This window comes from Branchiostoma floridae, chromosome 16 (genome assembly GCF_000003815.2).
Source record: "Branchiostoma floridae strain S238N-H82 chromosome 16, Bfl_VNyyK, whole genome shotgun sequence".
NCBI classification, from domain to species: Eukaryota; Metazoa; Chordata; class Leptocardii; order Amphioxiformes; family Branchiostomatidae; genus Branchiostoma; species Branchiostoma floridae.
In genome coordinates, this window is record NC_049994.1 from 10,866,785 (window position 1) to 10,884,853 (window position 18,069).

An 18,069-nucleotide genomic window follows, 5' to 3' on the forward strand; every position below is an offset into this window, starting at 1 on the left:
CCGTTCTGCTGTTCCACTACACAGTTATGACGTTCTATGAAACTTTTCATCCGTTGTTTGGTCAGCAAATGGTGGCAAAATATGTTGTTTGTGAATGGTTCCCAAAAAATATCCCCGCAAAACACAGTACAAACTCCCTACAGCACGTCCCCCATGTGGGGCTGTAATGGTATCGCCAGTGAGATCCGTCCTACTGGCCTTTGGATGTGATCACTTTCAAAAATAGGGGTGAAGGGGCGTGCTGAAATATGATTCAAAATGGCGCGTGTTCGGATTTCCACTGAATTTGTGTAACAAAGCCTGGCCCTGTACTTTAAAGAGGGATACTTCAAGGCATGTTGGTTGTGTTGGATGGACAGTTTATTGATATTTCGCTATATTTACTGTGATGATGATTGTGTAATGTGAGGACGAAGAGTAGGATTGCTTGAAATTACAATCGCTGCCCTCTTCCCACGGCTTGATTAACAGCATGAAAACATACCAGAAGATTGATTAACTTGTCACTGCAACGTGCGATCTTTGTGAGTTCAAACTTGCAAGATTTTAAGTCGTATACCTTACTGGTCTTGTAAAGCACTCAAAAGAATTTGCAAACCGGAGCTAGTTTTTGACTGACAGATGGGTTCTGAAAAGTGTTGGATTAAAGTTGCGTTGGATTAAAGTTCAGTGCCGTTACTTGTGGCGGATGGATAAATAAGTCTATAACCTCTCTCTCAGTGCCACTGTGGCAGCATGGAAGGGACAGTGCGGCCGTAGCAAATATTATCAAACAAAATTGTGTTCATAACAGTGATCATATGGCATAGGTTTAGCTTTACGATGACCTTTTTAAACGTTTGAGGATCTTTGTAGCAACGAACTACTTTGTATCGCGGAGGAACATTCAGGAGTGATATCAGCGTCAAGATGGCGGAAGAGCGTCTGAAAAAAATGGCAGGCTTGGAGTCTCGAGTCGCTACAGAAGAAGAGAAACCAGAACCAGAAAAACCCGTGGACCGGGAAAAGGTTAGAAGCTTACCATCCTGCAGATGCAAAAATCTTAGATGTTTTCCATCGATAGTAGCTATTAAACGCGTGGTGGTATTCGCGTGGTGGGAGGGGGGCGAACATAATTTTTCAGTCTTGCATGCAGGGTTGTAGCCAGCCCGGAATCATTTTCCGTCCCCCCACCTTTGACTGAAAATCGTATCGAGCGCCGTAGGCGCGAGATGTCGCGCCAAAGGCGCGACGTTCCTAGGGGGGTCCGGGGGCATGCTCCCCCGGAAAATTTTGAAATCTAGACCCTCTGAAACGCTATTTCCAGCATTTTGAGCTGTTAATACATCTGTTTTGGTAAAAGAAATTACACGAGGGTTTTACGCTGGATTTTATTTAGGAAAGGGGCCGATGCTACCGCCACCGCAGTGATCGCACAGATTGCTGGTATGATTGTAAGTGTGTTACACAGCTGCACTTCTATATTGTATAGAATTTACACAGAAAAGAAACAGCACGTTTAGTACAACAAAAATTTATTACATATCTACGTCCTACGAGAAATATACACAAGCACAATAGCACATACAAGGGATAACGGCGCCCTCACATCGGCGAGAATAAAACATTTTCAACAACGGCCGTTTGCGTCTTACTTAGTTAAGTCGTATCAAAGTTCACGTAGATTCCTACCGTCGCCGATGAAAGAAACCGTCGATTAACACAACACACTTCATCTGTCAGTTCATCTTAACGAGGTAAGTAGCATTTTAACACTTTACAAAGATTGGAAACATAGACGGCGAGTCGGCGATCATGTACAACGAATCACTTGAAAGAATCGCCCACGGTTTGATCCGGCGTGGTCCTATTATAGCGGGGTGGGATCCCTCCCCGGAAAAGCCAGATTTTCCCCGGAATCTCCTTATATGGGGAGCGGGGTTGATCACATAGGCTCTTACTATTAACGTTAGTTGCGTCATTTCTTTTTCAGCGCGGAAAATAGAATCAATTCTCTCTGACACATTTCTAGAGCAAGGGCGGGTCGCGTTCCCAAATTTCCTGTTCTAAATTTGAAGCTCTTTGGTTCGGCAAGGTAAAGTACAAGCCACCGTAAGTTTGCATGTAAAACCCGGGCATTTCCTTTCGGGGCCCGGGCAAGCCTCGTCATGTGGCCCCGCCCACGATGAGACCGTCGGCTTCCTTGTTGCAAAGGCAGTGCACCTTTTCGCCGACTTCATCAAAGGCCGCGGCTGTTGGTTAGAGTTTCAAACAGTCGTGTGACAGTTGACAGCGAACTTCGTATGCTACGTGATTATTCCTTGCACTTTCCCACAGCGGTGCTTCTACAAAATATTTATCAGACTGTAACCCACATGTTTTATAGAATAGAATCTGACGCGGAACAATGGTTTCGCCGGGTATTTTTCTTGAAACATGTCCGTTGGTATATCGTCTGACAGCAAAGCGGCAACTTATGGATGTAAGACCGTCAACAACAGTCGCACGGCACGGCGGCTAACGGCGCATCGAAGATACTAGCGCTATAAATAAGCGCTTCAACTTCGGATGGCAAACCGGACAATAGTTAACGTTACTGTTAAACTGAGTAAAGTTTGTTGATTACGAGTTTTTAGTTGACTTTGACGCTTTGACTTGAAATATTGTTATGTCAAACTGAAAAGAAGTTAAGTGACTGCTACTATTATCGTAGATATGGCCCTAAAAACCTGATAAAATAAGCCTTCTGAATAGCCTGAAATGCGGACCCCTGCCCCGGCGGCCGGCGCTGTGAAAAAATCTTTTTAATTTTTGGAGATCTTTGCACGATTTTTAGTTTTTGTTGTATCTTTAGATATCGATTTTCTCCGTCACAGAGGACGGAATGGGCAAAATATTTTTCCGTCCCCAGCTGCAAAATTCCGTCAAAGGACGGAAGGACGGGCGCTGGCTACAACCCTGCTTGCATGTGTGCCGAATTTTGACAACAAAGGAGAAAAAGAAACTGGCGTAAAACGCAAAACAGCAACGTTGCTGGTATCACAAGTGGCATATTATGATGCTTTCTTGCATTTAATCTAGTCGTAGAGTAGCAATGAAGAAGAAGTTATAAAATTTTAACCCACTTTTATTTCTGGCAGTGCCACCCCCAACACCCCCACCCCCACTGTATAGTATAAAGGGACCACTACCACATTACCAGTAGTCTTCAAGTAGGCCCATGTAACAGTCTTTACTGTAACTGCTTTATTGCTTCACCGCTGCTTGTCTAGTACCTTTGTGTTCGTGCGTGTGTGTATAAGAAATAGAATAAACCCCCGGACTGAGGATGAAGCACAAAAAGCTTTTCTATTGTTGCGCAAACTGTGCAAGGCAGTTTCCCTGCAATTCGCATGTTTAGCCATGCACATTGTGTCACGTCTACTGGCCCGACATGTCGATAAGTGCAGAGGTTTGACACTTGAGGCTCCCTCAGTCATAGTCTTCAAAGGCACGAGGCTGTTGGCTTTACTATTATTAAAGTATTATTTACTATTAACATCACTGAAAATGGACAAGTACAATCCCTTACTAGTTACAGCATGTCAGAGCTGCGGCAGACCCTAGACAATGCACATGATTTATATATGCCTATTTCTTGTCTTCACACAGACTTGTCCCCTGTTGCTCCGTGTGTTCTGCAACCAGAACAGGTTCCACAGGTACGTAAACATTGTGACTACGCTACTCAGTTACCAGTTAAGGGTCGACTTGTTACTTACTGTAATTCTTGATTTTTCAATGGACTGTTATGTTCACGGTTTTCACGTTGACGACTGTAACGTGAACTTATCATTACTGATAGTGATAACAAATAATTCACAGCCTTTTTTTATGTGCACTTGCCACGACAGTGAACATTTAGTTCCGAGAAGTTAAATTTTCTCAGACCGTGAAAGTTTGGTACCGTGAAGACAAAGTGAATTACAGTATGTTGTTTTATGGAAAACGCGCCTGCAGAAGTTAAGAGCTGTCCTTTTGGAAGACATCTTAGTCAGTCTGCATCTAGTTCTTTGTGGCATCTTTCTTCTGTTGTATTTATCACTGTGCAAAGTTTGACCAATTTACGGTCAGTTTGGTGTTTCTCCATGGGGTTATTTTTCTAAAGGACATATAATCTGATTATTTCCCATAAAAAGTTCCCTAAGTAGTCTACTGAGAAAGCACAATGAATAATTGTTTACATTGACGCTAAAGTAAAGATGTACCCTAGACGAACTATGTGTTAGTGTAAATTGTTGTTGTATTTTTCAGACGTAGTACACTGCTTTGCTGGATGCAAACTTATATGATAGATGTATGACTGAAACTACATGCAGTTTCTACTAAACAACTCTGAGTCAAAGATTAAGAACTGAAGTCTTAGTGGTGCAAAAGATAAAATGAATTTGTACTGCAAAAAATAAGATGTATTTAGTAAATACGTCTTATTTTATTTTTATTTGGTAAATACAGTAGAACTTTGTTTTATTTTTTGCACCACTAAGACTTCAGTTCAAGGTTTACGGTAACAATACCAGCACTATTATTTACACAATATGGAGCATGGATTAATTGCTTGTGGAACATTACAATTCTATTATTATAGTGTATATTGATATTGTTTCATACCATTTCAGGCCTGAAGAATTTGCTCGAGGGAATGTGCCATCCAACGAGCTTCAAATCTATACCTGGTAAGATGATTACACACACAATACACAGTGCACGCACACATACACACACAAACACATACACTGTACACACACAAAAAGTCAAAAGTAGTGGTCCTTCCAGGTGTGATTTGCACTAATCCATTTGGTCTCCTGCAGTTTGCACATACTTACAAAACTAGTGTGTTATGATTAAATGCAGTTTACCGATCATGCAAAACAAGCAAACAAATAGACACACAGACAAACGCTCAAGCCACAAACATGTGGACGTGAAGGCTGATACCAACATCTTGTACTTGGCCTTCAGGATGGACTGTACACTTAAGGAGCTGACTGGTCTGATAAAAGAAGTCAACCCCGAGGCCAGAAGGAAGGGAACATTCTTCGACTTTGCTACTGCATATCCAGGTGAGTTACAGGCCTTACGTCTGAGTTTAAAAGGTCTACAGTTGGATGTGGAATGGTTAAACACTGAAAGGTGTTCGCTAGTTGCAGATGATTACCTCTTTTCTTTCCAAAACTTGCACAGCCTCTTGGCACCTTAAAGTCCCGATTCAGACATCATTCTCCCATCTTGACCTAATATAATATTGATGTTTACCCAAAGCATTAGATATTTTGTTTCTGGATTAGGGTTACCGGTACAAAACCGTTTTTTCTTGTTGGATCGGTCCAGAAAAAAAATGGACCTGAAAAAAATAAGTGGACAGGATGTTGGACCAATTCGAAAATGAACAGATTATACCGGCAGGCATTCACATGTTTGGGGCTTACTGATACAAAAGAATAATGAGTGTAGAATAAGTAGAGGAGAGTTGATAGTCATTTTACCAAGCTTCTCCAATCAAACTTGGTCTAAAACAGAGGCAGTTAGTGTTGTTTACATGACCCGGATAGAATTTTATAATGCCAATGAATGCTGGATACCTCACCAAACAGAATCCTTTGTTGGGAAATGGACCATTGTTTTGAGTATCGCCCATTCATAAGTTTTCACAGATTGTAATTACATCTGGGTTCAGGTCTGGACCTGATCCTCTGGACCTGGACAGTACATGTACTTGTTCCTAAATTTTCTATACCGGTACCCACCCCTAGTCTGGAATACTTTTGTAGATTTTTCACACTCAAATGTCATAACATGTGCATATAGCTTTCTTCTTCTTGTCAACAAGGCTACCGCTCAATGATATAATAAAGGAACAACCATGGCTGTAAATAAATCTTATTCAAATTCAATCAAAAAGTAAAAGTCTTAATTTCCTTTCCATCCAGATTTGAGACGTGGAGGTTACCGTCTGAAAGAGATTGGCAGCACCTGTTCGGGGAGGAAAGGAGCAGACGACAATAAGACGTTGGGTTCTCAGAAGTTCCAGATAGGAGACTACATCGACATAGCCATCACACCGGCCAGGCCGGGGGGTCCGCGCGGGGGGCGACCTTACTGAACAACTGTCCTTCTGTCGTCAGGAAACTCAACTGCCTTCTGACATGATGAAATGTGAACTTACAGACGTCTATGTCGAAAAGTTCGTAGTTTTTGCGTGACCTTTCCACTTGGAATTTATGACAGCAAATAATATGTTTCCATTGTGTTACTACTTTGATACAGAATTGTTTAAACCACAGACTTTTGATACACTATGAAAGCCTTCATTCCCTCCTACCATAGAATTAAATCCTGCAAAAATAAAAACATTTACAGCACAATAGATTCAGTACAAAACTGTAGAGGCTGCTTGAACACATTTCCTATTTGGACAAGGTTGAGTTTCCCAATGGCAGCTTTTGTAATTTTTTTTATTTGAAACCATTCATGTCTAAGAGAACCGAGTCACACATCTTTTACGAAAAAGGTGCAAAGTAGTTAATCAGATTGTGTGAATGACCTCTTAGTGTAATACCGGTAGGTTTTGTATCTAGGTTAGAAAACAAAATGAATGTGACAGATGTATTCCAGGTACATTGTTAGATTTCAATAGAATGTTGAACTCTATCATATGGTATAGACCAACAACCATTGCACATGTACTAGAAATATCCTCAAGCAAATGTATTCTCAGTGTATTATGCCTGGTATTGCACCATTCAGTACACTTTGTAGTATTGTATTTTTAGCGGTAGTTAACCATTAAAAATGCAATACAGAAAAGAGTACTAAAGGCAGCAAAAACAGGCATTGAGCACTGTAAGTGATTGCTTGCCTTACACCTGCTTGGAGATTATTCAAAAAGGAATCTCCCTAAATTAGAATTTGGCTCTCCATTCCTTACAACTGGATTTAGTAGAAGGTAAAGGGTTAACCTGGGTAGTATCCTCTGTAGTGACTGCTGGCTCAATCCTTTCACTTGCTATCAACAGTCACTACATAGAATGGTACTCAGGCTAGTAAAGGGTGTGATTTTAGCTCTAATTCTGATTGTTGGTTTTCAGTTTTAGATTTTCATTATGTCTTAAGTCTTTGAATTATGAGAAAAATGCAAGTAGTGTCAGTAAAGTTTGTCCATTGTATCCATACACAACTTTATTCTCTAGGATGAAAGCTCATCCATGATGAAACATTGGTAATAAAAGGGAAAATTGTAACGACATACCTTCAATGTGGTACTAGTGCTTTACTACAGTATCAAAAAATAACTAGAATTAGAATACATGTAATCATTTCCCCTCTCCCAAGAATCTGTAAAGATGAAAGGAAAATGTTTTGTTTTTGCTAACTACTCTTGTTTTGTCAGTTTGTCACACAGACACACACCCTTCTAGTTGTAGTCGGGTACATGTGTGTGGAAACTATGTAGTTTATCCTCTCACTGTTGTTTGATGCAAAAATCACAATTACTTGTTTACATAAAAACATCATCACTTGTATTACGCATAAAACACAAACAATTTGTATTTCACCAAAAATACACAATCACTTGGACTACACAGAAAAAAACAATAGCCTGTATCACACACAAAAAAAGCACAAAGACTTTTATGATACAAGAGATACCATCACTTGTTGCACAGGCAAATAAACAGACACACACTTGTAAGGCCGGACAGTGAAGGGAAATATGCGAACGTTGTCGCCCAGTTGAGTATCTGGTTGTTCACAGGGTGCAGACCACACAGGTCAGCTCATAGCCACTGATGTAGGGCCCGCAGGGAAGAGAGCCACACTGCGCCTCTACCAGGTACAGCAGGGCTCCGTTGACATTGGCAGATGATCCTTGCCTTAGGTTGGGAGCTCCGTCCACACAGATGAAGTTCTTGTTGCTGTAGTGGGCGTGATTAGATGACATCAGGTACCCGCTGTACTCCTTACTCCACCCCGTGGGACAGGACAGGCGGGCGGGGATCATGACGTGTGCGGACCGTAATTCCACCAGACACACCGAGCAGGGGACGTCATAGTTCAGAGGGTTAGAGATATACGGCCCCATGGTGTCTGTGGAGAAATACCCATCACCATTAACCTCGTATTCTGCCCCGTACATGTAGCTGTTGTGCTGATGACCAGCCACTGGGTTGTTCCACTCCACACCTTCCAGGGGCAGGCACTGGTAGTCACTTCCTCCTCCGTGGTGGTGGTACCATCCACTCCCCACAACACCTGTGAAAGGACAGGATGGTTTCTGAATATCCACTGCTTCCAGAAAAGGAGTCGAACCCAGAAAAGCTTAGGTTCTCAGCAATCCATATTAGAATAGCCACTTCTTCCCACTTGTTACCATTGTTAGTGTGATTTCTTTCTTTTCCATATACATGTACTGTAATGTGTCGTGTTGCAATTAGCCCTCGGGCAAGAACATCCAAATAAACACTCTCTATAGTATTAATGATGCCAATAAAGAGGTTATATGTTTCCAATGTCAGTAGATCTATGAGTTAATTGATTAATGGGTGACAGATTGTTGCCAGGACTTATGCTGAAACGATATTTTTTTTTACAGTGAGCCATTCGGGTCTCCAGTTTGCCTACCGGAATAGATAGTCTTGGCATTTTCACTACAGTTCTCCCTCCCCCACCGCACGTACACGTCCCAGATGGACGTGTCGGCCGCTCTCCTCTCCCTGTGCGCCCCGCCCGCAGCAGTGTCGTTTACTCGGTCCTCTGTACCAGGTGAGACGGTCTGTGCAGGACGGGTAATCTATTGGTGACAAATGGAAACAAATTGATGTGAACGACTGAAGCAGGTAGATAATACCCCATCTCATTAGCCTAATGATCCGTAACAGTACATGGCGTGCATTTGTTACCATTTTCCACCGTTGCTTGGTTTCGGTGTTGTGTTGTGTTATTGAGAACTTTGTCAGATGGCATTGAGAACTTGGGGCTTGAGGCAAGTGCTGTTCGCCTAGAGATTATTGTTGATTTGATTAGCTTGACACAATAACCTCACTCGAGTCAGCAACTAATGAGTTCCCAGACCAAAGACGTTCTCTAAAATGGACGTGAAGCGGAGGTCCCTGACACCATAGTTTTAGCACGTTAATAAGGATCCCACCACACTTACCGGTAAGAACAGCGGTCTTTCCCAGCGTGAGTGTCACGATCAAACTTATCACTATGGTCTTACTTAGCTTGTACTTTACGATAAAAAAAAGTTACCTTATCATTTGTTTTCATAAAGTCAGAACCTTACCAAGAGGTTCCTGAGCTCGGTCACCTCCAGCTGCAGGTCTGACATGGTGACGTACACCAGCGGCATGAGGACGGCGCACACCAGCACCCCGCCCAGACAGCCTCCCGCCAGGAGCACCAGGCCCGTCCTTCGCCCGCCCTGCCTCTCGTACGGCCGGGTCAGGCCCAGACCAGCTAGGGAAGGGGCAAAACCTGAATGGAATTAAACATATAGTGTAAGCAATGTCAAAATCCAAAGGAAGGGAACTCGCAAAAAAACCAAACAAATTGGTTATTTTGTCTGGTAAAAGAAACGTGTGAAGGTTTTGTCACAGAAAACGTTCAATGATAGCCTACCTTGGTCCATGACAACTTTCTCCACTGACATTTTCACAACGCCATGTCACAAACGTTGCCCAAAAAAGGGAAACGAAAAGATGGCACGATCCAACAGGTGGTCAAGTTTTACTCACGCAACGTAGTGACGCGACCACTAGAGTGGGGGTCTCCAAACATTTAAGAAAATATTGCACATTTAGCTCAATTGTCTATGCGGATATGTCTATGGTATTGGTCTCGTGGATCTGTTCTTCATCACATACGTATGTTTTCTACATGCAATCAATTAGTAATTTTCATTTAAAGGATAAGCACATTTTGAGCAGAATTCTGGCACCCCTACGATCCTACATAGACCACTCCTCACATCCTGCTTGTCATTTGTCTTTGGAAGGAAACTCATTTGTTTGTAGACCCCCTAGTGGTCGTTAAATAGTAGTTACGTTGCATCGTTACATCGCGACAGTAAAACTTGACCACCTGTTGGATCGTGCCATCTTTTCGTTCCCTTCTTCAAGGCAACGTTTGTGTCGTCGGTGTCATGAAAATTTCAATGGAGAAAGTTGTCATGGACCAAGGTAAGCTATGGTGGAATGTTTTCTGTGTCGAAATCTTGACTCATTTCTTTACCAGACAAAATAGCTGCCTTTTTTACGAGTTTCTTGTTGATATTGGTTACATCATGATGTTTAATTCCCTGCAGGTTTTGCCCCTTCCCTAGCTGGTCTGGGCCTGACCCGGCCGTACAAGAGGCAGGGCGGGCGGTGGACGGGCCTGGTGCTCCTGGTGGGAGGCTGTCTGGGCGGGGTGCTGGTGTGCGCCGTCCTCATGCCGCTGGTCTACGTCACCATGTCAGACCTGCAGCTGGAGGTGACCGAGCTCAGAAACCTCTTGGTAAGGCTACGACTTTATATTTGCAGCCTAAGAAAATCAATGAAATATAAACTTTTTTAAAACGTGAAGTACAAGATAAGTAAGTTCAGAGTGATAAGTTTGATCGTGACACTCACGCTGGGAAAGACCACTGTTCTTATCGGTAAGTGTGGTGGGATATTTAAAGTGCTAAAGCTGTGGCGCCCGGCACATCTTCTTTGCATCCCATTTTAGAGAACGTCCCTGGCCGGCCGACGCTGGGAACTCATTAGTTGCTAAGTCAAGTGAGGGTATTGTGTCAAATTAATCAAATCAACAACGCCTCAAGGCCATCTGGTAAAGGTCTCAATAACACAACACAACACAACACCGAATCCAAGCAACGGTGGGAAAATGGTAACAAATACTAGTAACACGCCACGTACTGTTACGGATCATTGGGCTAAGGAGATGGGGTATTGTCTAACTGCTTCATACTAATTTGTTTCCATTTGTTACCAATAGATACCTGGTACAGAGGACCGAGTAAACGGCACTGCTGCGGGCGGGGCGCACAGGGAGCGGAGAGCGGCCGACACGTCCATCGGGGACGTGTTCGTGCGGTGGGGGAGGGAGAACTGTAGTGAAAATGCCAAGACTATCTATTCCGGTAGGGAAACTGAAGACCCGAATGACTCACTGTAAAAAAATATCGTTTCAGCTTAAGTCCTGGCAACAATCTGTCACCCATTAATCAATTAACTCCCACTGACATTGGAAACATACAACCTCTTTATAGATATCGTTAATACAATATAGAGTATTATGTGAAGGTTAATTTGCCAGGAGGCTAATTGCAACAAGAAATATTACAGTATATGGAAAACAAATCACTTAAGTATAGTGGGAACAAGTGACCATTCTAATATGGACTACTGAGAGCCTAAGCTTTTTGGGTTCGACGTCTTTTCTGGAAGCAGTGGATATTCAGAAACCATCCTGTCTTTTCACATGCAGGTGTTGTGGGGGGTGGACATTACGGCCACCACGGAGGAGGAAGTGACTACCAGTGCCTGCCCCTGGACGGTGTGGAGTGGAACAACCCAGTAGCTGGTAATCAGCACGGGAGCTACATGTACGGGACAGAGTACCAGGTTAATAGTGATGGGTATTTCTCCACAGACACCATGGGGCCGTATATCTCTAACCCTTATAACTATGACGTCCCCTGCTCGGTGTGTTTCGTGGAATTACGGTCCGCACACGTCATGATCCCCGCCCGCCTGTCCTGTCCCACGGGGTGGAGTAAGGAGTACAGCGGGTACCTGATGTCAGGCCATCACGCTCACCAGAGCAACAAGAACTTCATCTGTGTGGACGGAGCTCCCATGCTAAGGCAAGGATCATCTGCCAATGTCGACGGAGCACTGCTGTACCTGGTGGAGGCGCAGTGTGGCTCTCTTCCCTGTGGGCCCTACATCAGTGGCTATGAGCTGACCTGTGTGGTCTGCACCCTGTGAACAACCAGTTACGCAACTGGGCGACAACGCCCGTATATTTCTATTCACTGTTCGGCGGCCTTACAAGTGTGTGTCTGTTTATTTGTTTGTGCAACAAGTGATGGTATCTCTTGTATGATAAAACTCATTGTGTTTTTTGTGTGTAATACGGGCTATAGTTTTGTGTGTGTGTAGTACAAGCGATTGTGTTCTTTTGCGAAATATAAGTGATTTGTGTTTCTTTTGTGTGTAATACGAGTCATGATGTTTTATGTAATACAGTGATTGCGATTTTTGTGTAAAACAACAGTGAATGGATAAACTAGATAGTTTCCAAATACATGTTCTCAACTGCAACTAGAAGGGTGTGTGTCCGTGTGACGAACTGGCAGGACAATACTTAGCAAAACCAACACATTTTCCTTTCATCTTTACAAATTATTGGGAGAAGGGAAATGATTTCATGTATTCTAATTAGTTATTTATTTTATACTGTAGCAAAGTACTATTGCCACACTGAAGGCATATTGTGACACTTTTCCCTTTTATTACCAAGACTTCATCATGAATGAGGTTTCTTCCTACAGAATAAAGTTGTGTATGGATACAATGGACAAACTCTACTGACACTACTTGCCTTTTTCTCTTGAGTCAAACTATAAAAGCATAATAAAAATCTAAACCTGAAAACCAAGAACACAGAATCAGAGCTTAAATCTCACTTTTTACTTGCATGTGTACCATTCTCCGTATGCGCGTAGTGACCGCTAGGTCAATCCTTTGCTTGCTAACCACCGTGAACATCATTCACACAATCTGATTATTTCCTCTACACTTCATGTGCAAATACTACATGCCTTCGCCTTAGTCGCAAAAGATGTGTGACTCCATTCACTTAGACATGAACGGTTTCACATAAAAAAATAAACAACTTAAAAAATCTGCCATTGGGAAACTCAACCATGTCCAAATAGGAAATGTCAACTAACCAAATTTCAGGCAGTCTGCCCAAGCGTCTTCCCAGCGCTCTTGAGCTTATACAAAGGCCTGCTTATGCATGTGTATTGAAACCCAAAGAAATTACAGCAATTCGGAAGGAAAGTTAAATGTATCGCTAAGCAGACAAACGCCGCTGTACTTCTTCAACTTCATCTTTTACAAAATAGAATTGAAAATTTGGACGTGGTAATACTTCTAAATACACTATTTTTGGTACAATAAGAAGGAAACGTATCATTATTTGCCAAAAATTCCGTTGTTTTGCCAGTGAAATGTTTAAGATATTTTCAGTCCTGACCTTGACTGGTCGCATTATTGGAAAAAAAGTCAAAGCCTGAAAAACTGCAAACCCCTTTGCGAGCCTTTCGCGATTTTCCCATTCCGAAAAGACGGAAATTTGGTAATTTGGCGGTCGTTTTAGCCGCTTTTGTGGAGGCGGCCGGCAGCGGTACTGCAGATTAGGCTCTTACGGTATACCACCTCGACTTGTAACCGTTGAAAGTAAGTGAGATAGCCTGTGAACACTTTCTAAAAATTGTCCAGACATCTTCGTGTACATTTAGAATGACCTTTTATACGAGTTGGCATAGAAAGGATCGAGTTTTATGCGTGCGACGCGAGGAGCCCATGTAACGGCGTGGTCGCCCGTCGAAGCGCCACCTACATTATAGCATTATACGAGAAATGAAAGTTTATTTGCAAGTTTATGCCCATTTCCTTCGCTTCACTGTAAAGACAAATGTAGTGTGGTGACAAAGATATACCTGCAAGTACCTGAGATATTGTGTGAAAGAAGTCATTGACATATGATTGTATATTGTTACTGTTTATGTGAATCTTTATTTTTGGTCTCTCAGCAAAATGTTCAAGGAAGTGCTAAAGCAGTTTAGGCTGTTTCAACGTTTGCGATTCCTTCATTATATGTACAAAATGTATATCTGGCCTATTTCAATGTTGCAGCCCACCCTGCTATAGATTTCCTGTAAACGTTTGAAGACATAGAAAAACATATAAACATATTTACGTGGATTGATACAAATATGAACATGTTGATGCTGCTGTGATATTTACATTTCTGCTGTCAAATAAGATAAAGATTGTCATTTCGGTTCACCATTCATAATGTCTTGAACTTGTAATTAAGAACAGTTAAACTTATCAATTTGTTATGTACGTAGTTTTTGTCTTTCGCCGCGCTTCCGCGGCGAAAGGCAATCAGACGGAAATTAGATTTCTGTCCGTCCGGGTCGACCATGCCATACCGTGCTAGCGAGATATTCTACCCTGCAGATTCGACGGTATGTAACGTTATGACATACGTATCGGGCAACCATGAATGTGCTGCTTGGTTTGCGGTCCATGCCATATCGTGCTAGCGAGATATTGGTCGCTGCAGATTCGACGTTGCCAAAGGCCATGCAAGTATGTATGACATACGTATCGGCCTACCATGAATGTGCTGCTTGGTTTATGCATGGCTTATAAGCAGGAATTTGCAGAGACGGATGTGAACGGTGAGGATTTCTTCGTAAGATTGTGTACAATTTATAAACTAACATGTTCGCTGTTTGGTTATAATAAAACAGACATTGTAGAGAACAGTTTGACATGTCATTTACTTTGTTTTATATAAAACTAGAGTTCGGCGACCTCATACCTCCATGAAAATTTAGAGCTTTCGTAAATTTCAGGCAATTGACCAACACATCAACATAATTCATGCATGGTGTTGTTCATCGTTGACTAACGTGCACATGTCACAATTATAAAATTCCCATTATTGATCATTATGCGGTTTTGAATTTTTACATAAATTATGCAAATAAGTTCCTCATTACCATATTTGGTATCTGCTTATATTCCACCTATCATAATTAACATGTGTTACGTGTATTGAGGTGCAAATTAAGTCCTCATTTGCATAGAATGCATATCATTATGAACATCTTTGCCTAAGCTACCTGCATGCATTTGTGAGGTCGTCTGGCGCAGCGGCGGGATTTGTGCCTCGTGACCGAGAGGTGGCGAGTTCGAATCCCGCTGCGTGTCACCGATCTTGTACCCTTGGGAAAGGCACTTTACACGGATTTCCTCACTATACTCAGGTGAAAAATGAGTACCTAGCTTCGGCTAGGGCCGTCCCTCGGATAGGACGTTAAATGGAGGTCCCGTGTATGGGGAGAGTCACACCCCATGCACGTTAAAGAACCCCCACACGTGCGATGGTGCGGTGTGAGATGGAACAAACCCTTCTGTCTGGAGTTGGTGATTCACTTCAAATCACCCGGTTGGAGGCCTGGCGAACCTCCATACCGTATTAGCCAGCGAAAGGGTATATCACCCCGTAAGGGGCGGTGTAACCCCGCCGCGTGTAGACATGTGCGAACATGTGCACATGTGTGTATGGCGGCTTTGAAAAGGTGTTCTTAACACCTGTTTCGCCATACCCTCCAAATGGAGAATCCTAATAAATAAATAAATAAATAAATAAATGCCTAAAATGCAGGCAATCCGTCGTTCCTTTCTGCAGTTATCCCCTTTGGAGTGTCTTGACAAAAACGCCCCTGCAGTTCCACAATTAAATGTCAGGAGACTGAAACTTGCCCCACATTTTTATGACGCTAAATGCTATCTACCACTTAAATGTCACGACCATATCACGTCAGTGACAAGAGATACATTGAAAAAACTGCTATGATAGAATATTCTCATTAATTATGCAAATGTATTCCTGATTTGCATAATTAGTATCTTATCTTGTACAACATTGTCTAAGGTACCTACATACCAAAAATCATGAAAATCCGTTGTTAGGGTTTTGCTACTAGCGGTACCATGTCTACGGTACTACATACAAAAATCATGAAAATCGTTGTCCCTTCTTGAGTTATCCTCGTCAGAAGTTTTTGACAAAAATGCCCCTGCTATCCCCAAACTAGACGCTAGGGGGCCCAAACTTATGTCATTTCTTTCTGAGCACAAGAGCTATCTAAAACTTAAAAATCGTGACCATAGCATGTTCAGAACACCGAGATAGCAAAACCGGAAATTGCGCTGCAGCACCAAGGGGAGTTGCTAGGGGGCCCAAAATCTAATCATTTCCAGCTTTCGTCACACACTACCAACACACCAAGTATGAAACCAATCCACCCAGCCGTTCTTGAGTTATCTTGTTTACACACACACAAACACACAGACACACAAACGCGGGGTAAAATATAACCTCCATGACATTTCATGGAGGTAATCACCGCTACAAAATCTAGAATTGTGTAAGATGCGTGCGCCGCATCTGACATGGTGTGGGCGGAGGGCGTATTCGGAAATTTCTTACTCTAAGAAATTTCAGGCTATTTTCGTGTAACAAACTTCTTTCAGCAAAATAGTAGCCCTAGGATGCGTTGAAAATAGAATTACCCACATTTAATTTATAATTTCGAAAGGGAAGATTCTGACCAAGCCCGACGGAGTGAGTCTGACGCGTGACGTCACGACTCCGTCAAGTAAAAGCATAATTGCGTTACTAAAAGAAACGAAACGTTCCATTAAACATACCACAGACCTGTTTTAGTTTAAAATATCTACCTTTCACTTGATCTTGCCATTGAAAAAATTATTTCCATTACTGTATATGCTATGTTAATATTTTATGTTGTTCATGGTGACAATACTTTGTTTGTTCTTTCAGAAATTCAGGACACATCTACTGATAAATTTGATTACTACAGTGCACTTTGATAAAACACTGTTGTACTGTAACAGAGCCGTTCTTAACAGCGAAACAATCCGAATAAAGTTAACATCATTCATACAGTTGTGTTATTATACAGTTCAAGTAAAATATACTCTGTGAGAACCACTACCTTACTAAACAGTTATATAACCTAGCACTTGACCAAACTGTGCCAGAGCTGCCAACGTTGCAGACTTGGCACCCATAAGTTTATATATAAGTATAAGTATATATATAAGTAAGCGAAAGACCAGCTTTTTTCAGAAGCTCTTGTTTTCGGTCTGTGTACTTCTGTGTCCATAATTACATGACTGTGAGTTAAGTTTAAATTGACGGTCAAAGTAGCTGCCCTACACGTTTTCCCCAGTTTAGGCCACACTATAGCTCAATTTTATGGATGACATCCGCGTGCGCATTGGTTTTCGCCTGTTCTAAACAAAAACTGACCACATGTCACCCAGTAGCATCCCTAGCGATTAGAATTTTATGCTTGCAAGAGAATCTGCTCTTCAGGGTATGAGGCCTGTATGATTATCAAGCTCAACCAGAAAAAAAAGCACTGACCGGAAGCTTCACAATAATGCACTACTCTAGTCAAAGGCCAAATATAGTAATGTGTACCCGGAACTTGAAGAATACACAACCTTCTATTTGGTTTGATACCCAGTTTGTTCGCTATTATAGGCCGCACACATGACTGGCACCCCCCAGACATCCCTATATATAAATTGAGTTGATCTCACGAAATCAAGTAAAAAAAGGGGGAAAATTAGAAAAATAAATTCGTGAACGAAAGTATCGACAATAGATCTACAAATGATCAACATGCAGATCAGTTCATCACATATGTAAGAATTGAGGGGGTGCCTATGGGTCCAAAGGAGAATTACGTGCAAGGCAACACATGATAAACCGAGTTCGATATAATGTCAATTAATGTGTGGTCGCAGCTTTACTGCATTCGACAAAAAGTCAGTATTTTAGTTTCACCATAGTGTGATGGGTCTGTTTGTAGATCAACAGCATATTTATAACTCGAGAAGATGTGAATGGATCTTTATGACATTTGGTGCGTAGCGGTTGTAGAAAGAAAGGCCAAGTTCGAAATTGGTTTACCTGGCGCTGTCCTACTGTATTGCAGCGGGCTTTGCATTTTTGTGTTTATTTGTAGACAACATTTAAGAAAATAAATGGAAGGAAAGCTACACGTGAATGTCAGTTGAAGCACGAGTCGGACTTGAGGTGGGGATGGATTCAAAGCTAGTTATTTTCTACACATATCCCACAATCTGTCTCAAAATCACCGCCATTTGCACATCCAATGAGGCTCTGCTTTTCCAACCTTCTGACCAACCAGAGAGTCAG

The 18,069-nt window shown here is 42.1% G+C and overlaps 3 protein-coding genes across 4 annotated transcripts; 2 read left to right on the plus strand and 1 right to left on the minus strand.

Annotated features, from left to right (window-relative positions):
- Positions 1–730: 730 nt before the first annotated feature.
- LOC118432695 (histone deacetylase complex subunit SAP18-like) lies at positions 731–7,266 on the plus strand. Its single transcript, XM_035844305.1, has 5 exons — positions 731–1,008; positions 3,631–3,680; positions 4,638–4,694; positions 4,981–5,081; positions 5,949–7,266. The coding sequence occupies exons 1-5, from the start codon at positions 910–912 to the stop codon at positions 6,119–6,121; spliced, it is 480 nt and encodes a 159-aa protein (XP_035700198.1). The 5' UTR covers positions 731–909; the 3' UTR covers positions 6,122–7,266.
- Positions 6,263–9,795, minus strand: LOC118432693. 2 transcript variants are annotated; one of them, XM_035844303.1, is made up of 4 exons: positions 9,640–9,795; positions 9,305–9,477; positions 8,641–8,809; positions 6,263–8,271 (listed from the first exon to the last, which is right to left on the minus strand). In XM_035844303.1, exons 1-4 carry the CDS (start codon positions 9,668–9,670, stop codon positions 7,769–7,771), a joined length of 876 nt encoding a protein of 291 aa, XP_035700196.1. In that variant the 5' UTR covers positions 9,671–9,795; the 3' UTR covers positions 6,263–7,768. The 2 variants fall into 2 exon arrangements, with proteins under 2 accessions (XP_035700196.1, XP_035700195.1); XM_035844302.1 differs by having other exon boundaries at positions 9,305–9,495.
- Positions 9,796–9,834: 39 nt separating this feature from the next.
- Positions 9,835–12,847, plus strand: LOC118432694. The gene is made up of 4 exons (XM_035844304.1): positions 9,835–10,199; positions 10,325–10,515; positions 10,999–11,143; positions 11,491–12,847. Exons 1-4 carry the CDS (start codon positions 10,163–10,165, stop codon positions 11,991–11,993), a joined length of 876 nt encoding a protein of 291 aa, XP_035700197.1. The 5' UTR covers positions 9,835–10,162; the 3' UTR covers positions 11,994–12,847.
- Positions 12,848–18,069: the final 5,222 nt, after the last annotated feature.

Coding starts and splice junctions, on each gene's coding strand:
- LOC118432695 (XM_035844305.1), top strand. CDS start 910: ATGGCGGAAGAGCGTCTGAAAAAAATGGCAGGCTTGGAGTCTCGAGTC. Junction 1,009..3,630: donor AACCCGTGGACCGGGAAAAG/GTTAGAAGCTTA, acceptor GTCTTCACACAG/ACTTGTCCCCTGTTGCTCCG. Junction 3,681..4,637: donor AACCAGAACAGGTTCCACAG/GTACGTAAACAT, acceptor ATACCATTTCAG/GCCTGAAGAATTTGCTCGAG.
- LOC118432693 (XM_035844302.1), bottom strand. CDS start 9,670: ATGTCAGTGGAGAAAGTTGTCATGGACCAAG. Junction 9,496..9,639: donor GAAAGTTGTCATGGACCAAG/GTAGGCTATCAT, acceptor AATTCCATTCAG/GTTTTGCCCCTTCCCTAGCT. Junction 8,272..8,640: donor TGCCAAGACTATCTATTCCG/GTAGGCAAACTG, acceptor GTCCTTTCACAG/GTGTTGTGGGGAGTGGATGG.
- LOC118432694 (XM_035844304.1), top strand. CDS start 10,163: ATGAAAATTTCAATGGAGAAAGTTGTCATGGACCAAG. Junction 10,200..10,324: donor GAAAGTTGTCATGGACCAAG/GTAAGCTATGGT, acceptor AATTCCCTGCAG/GTTTTGCCCCTTCCCTAGCT. Junction 11,144..11,490: donor TGCCAAGACTATCTATTCCG/GTAGGGAAACTG, acceptor TTTCACATGCAG/GTGTTGTGGGGGGTGGACAT.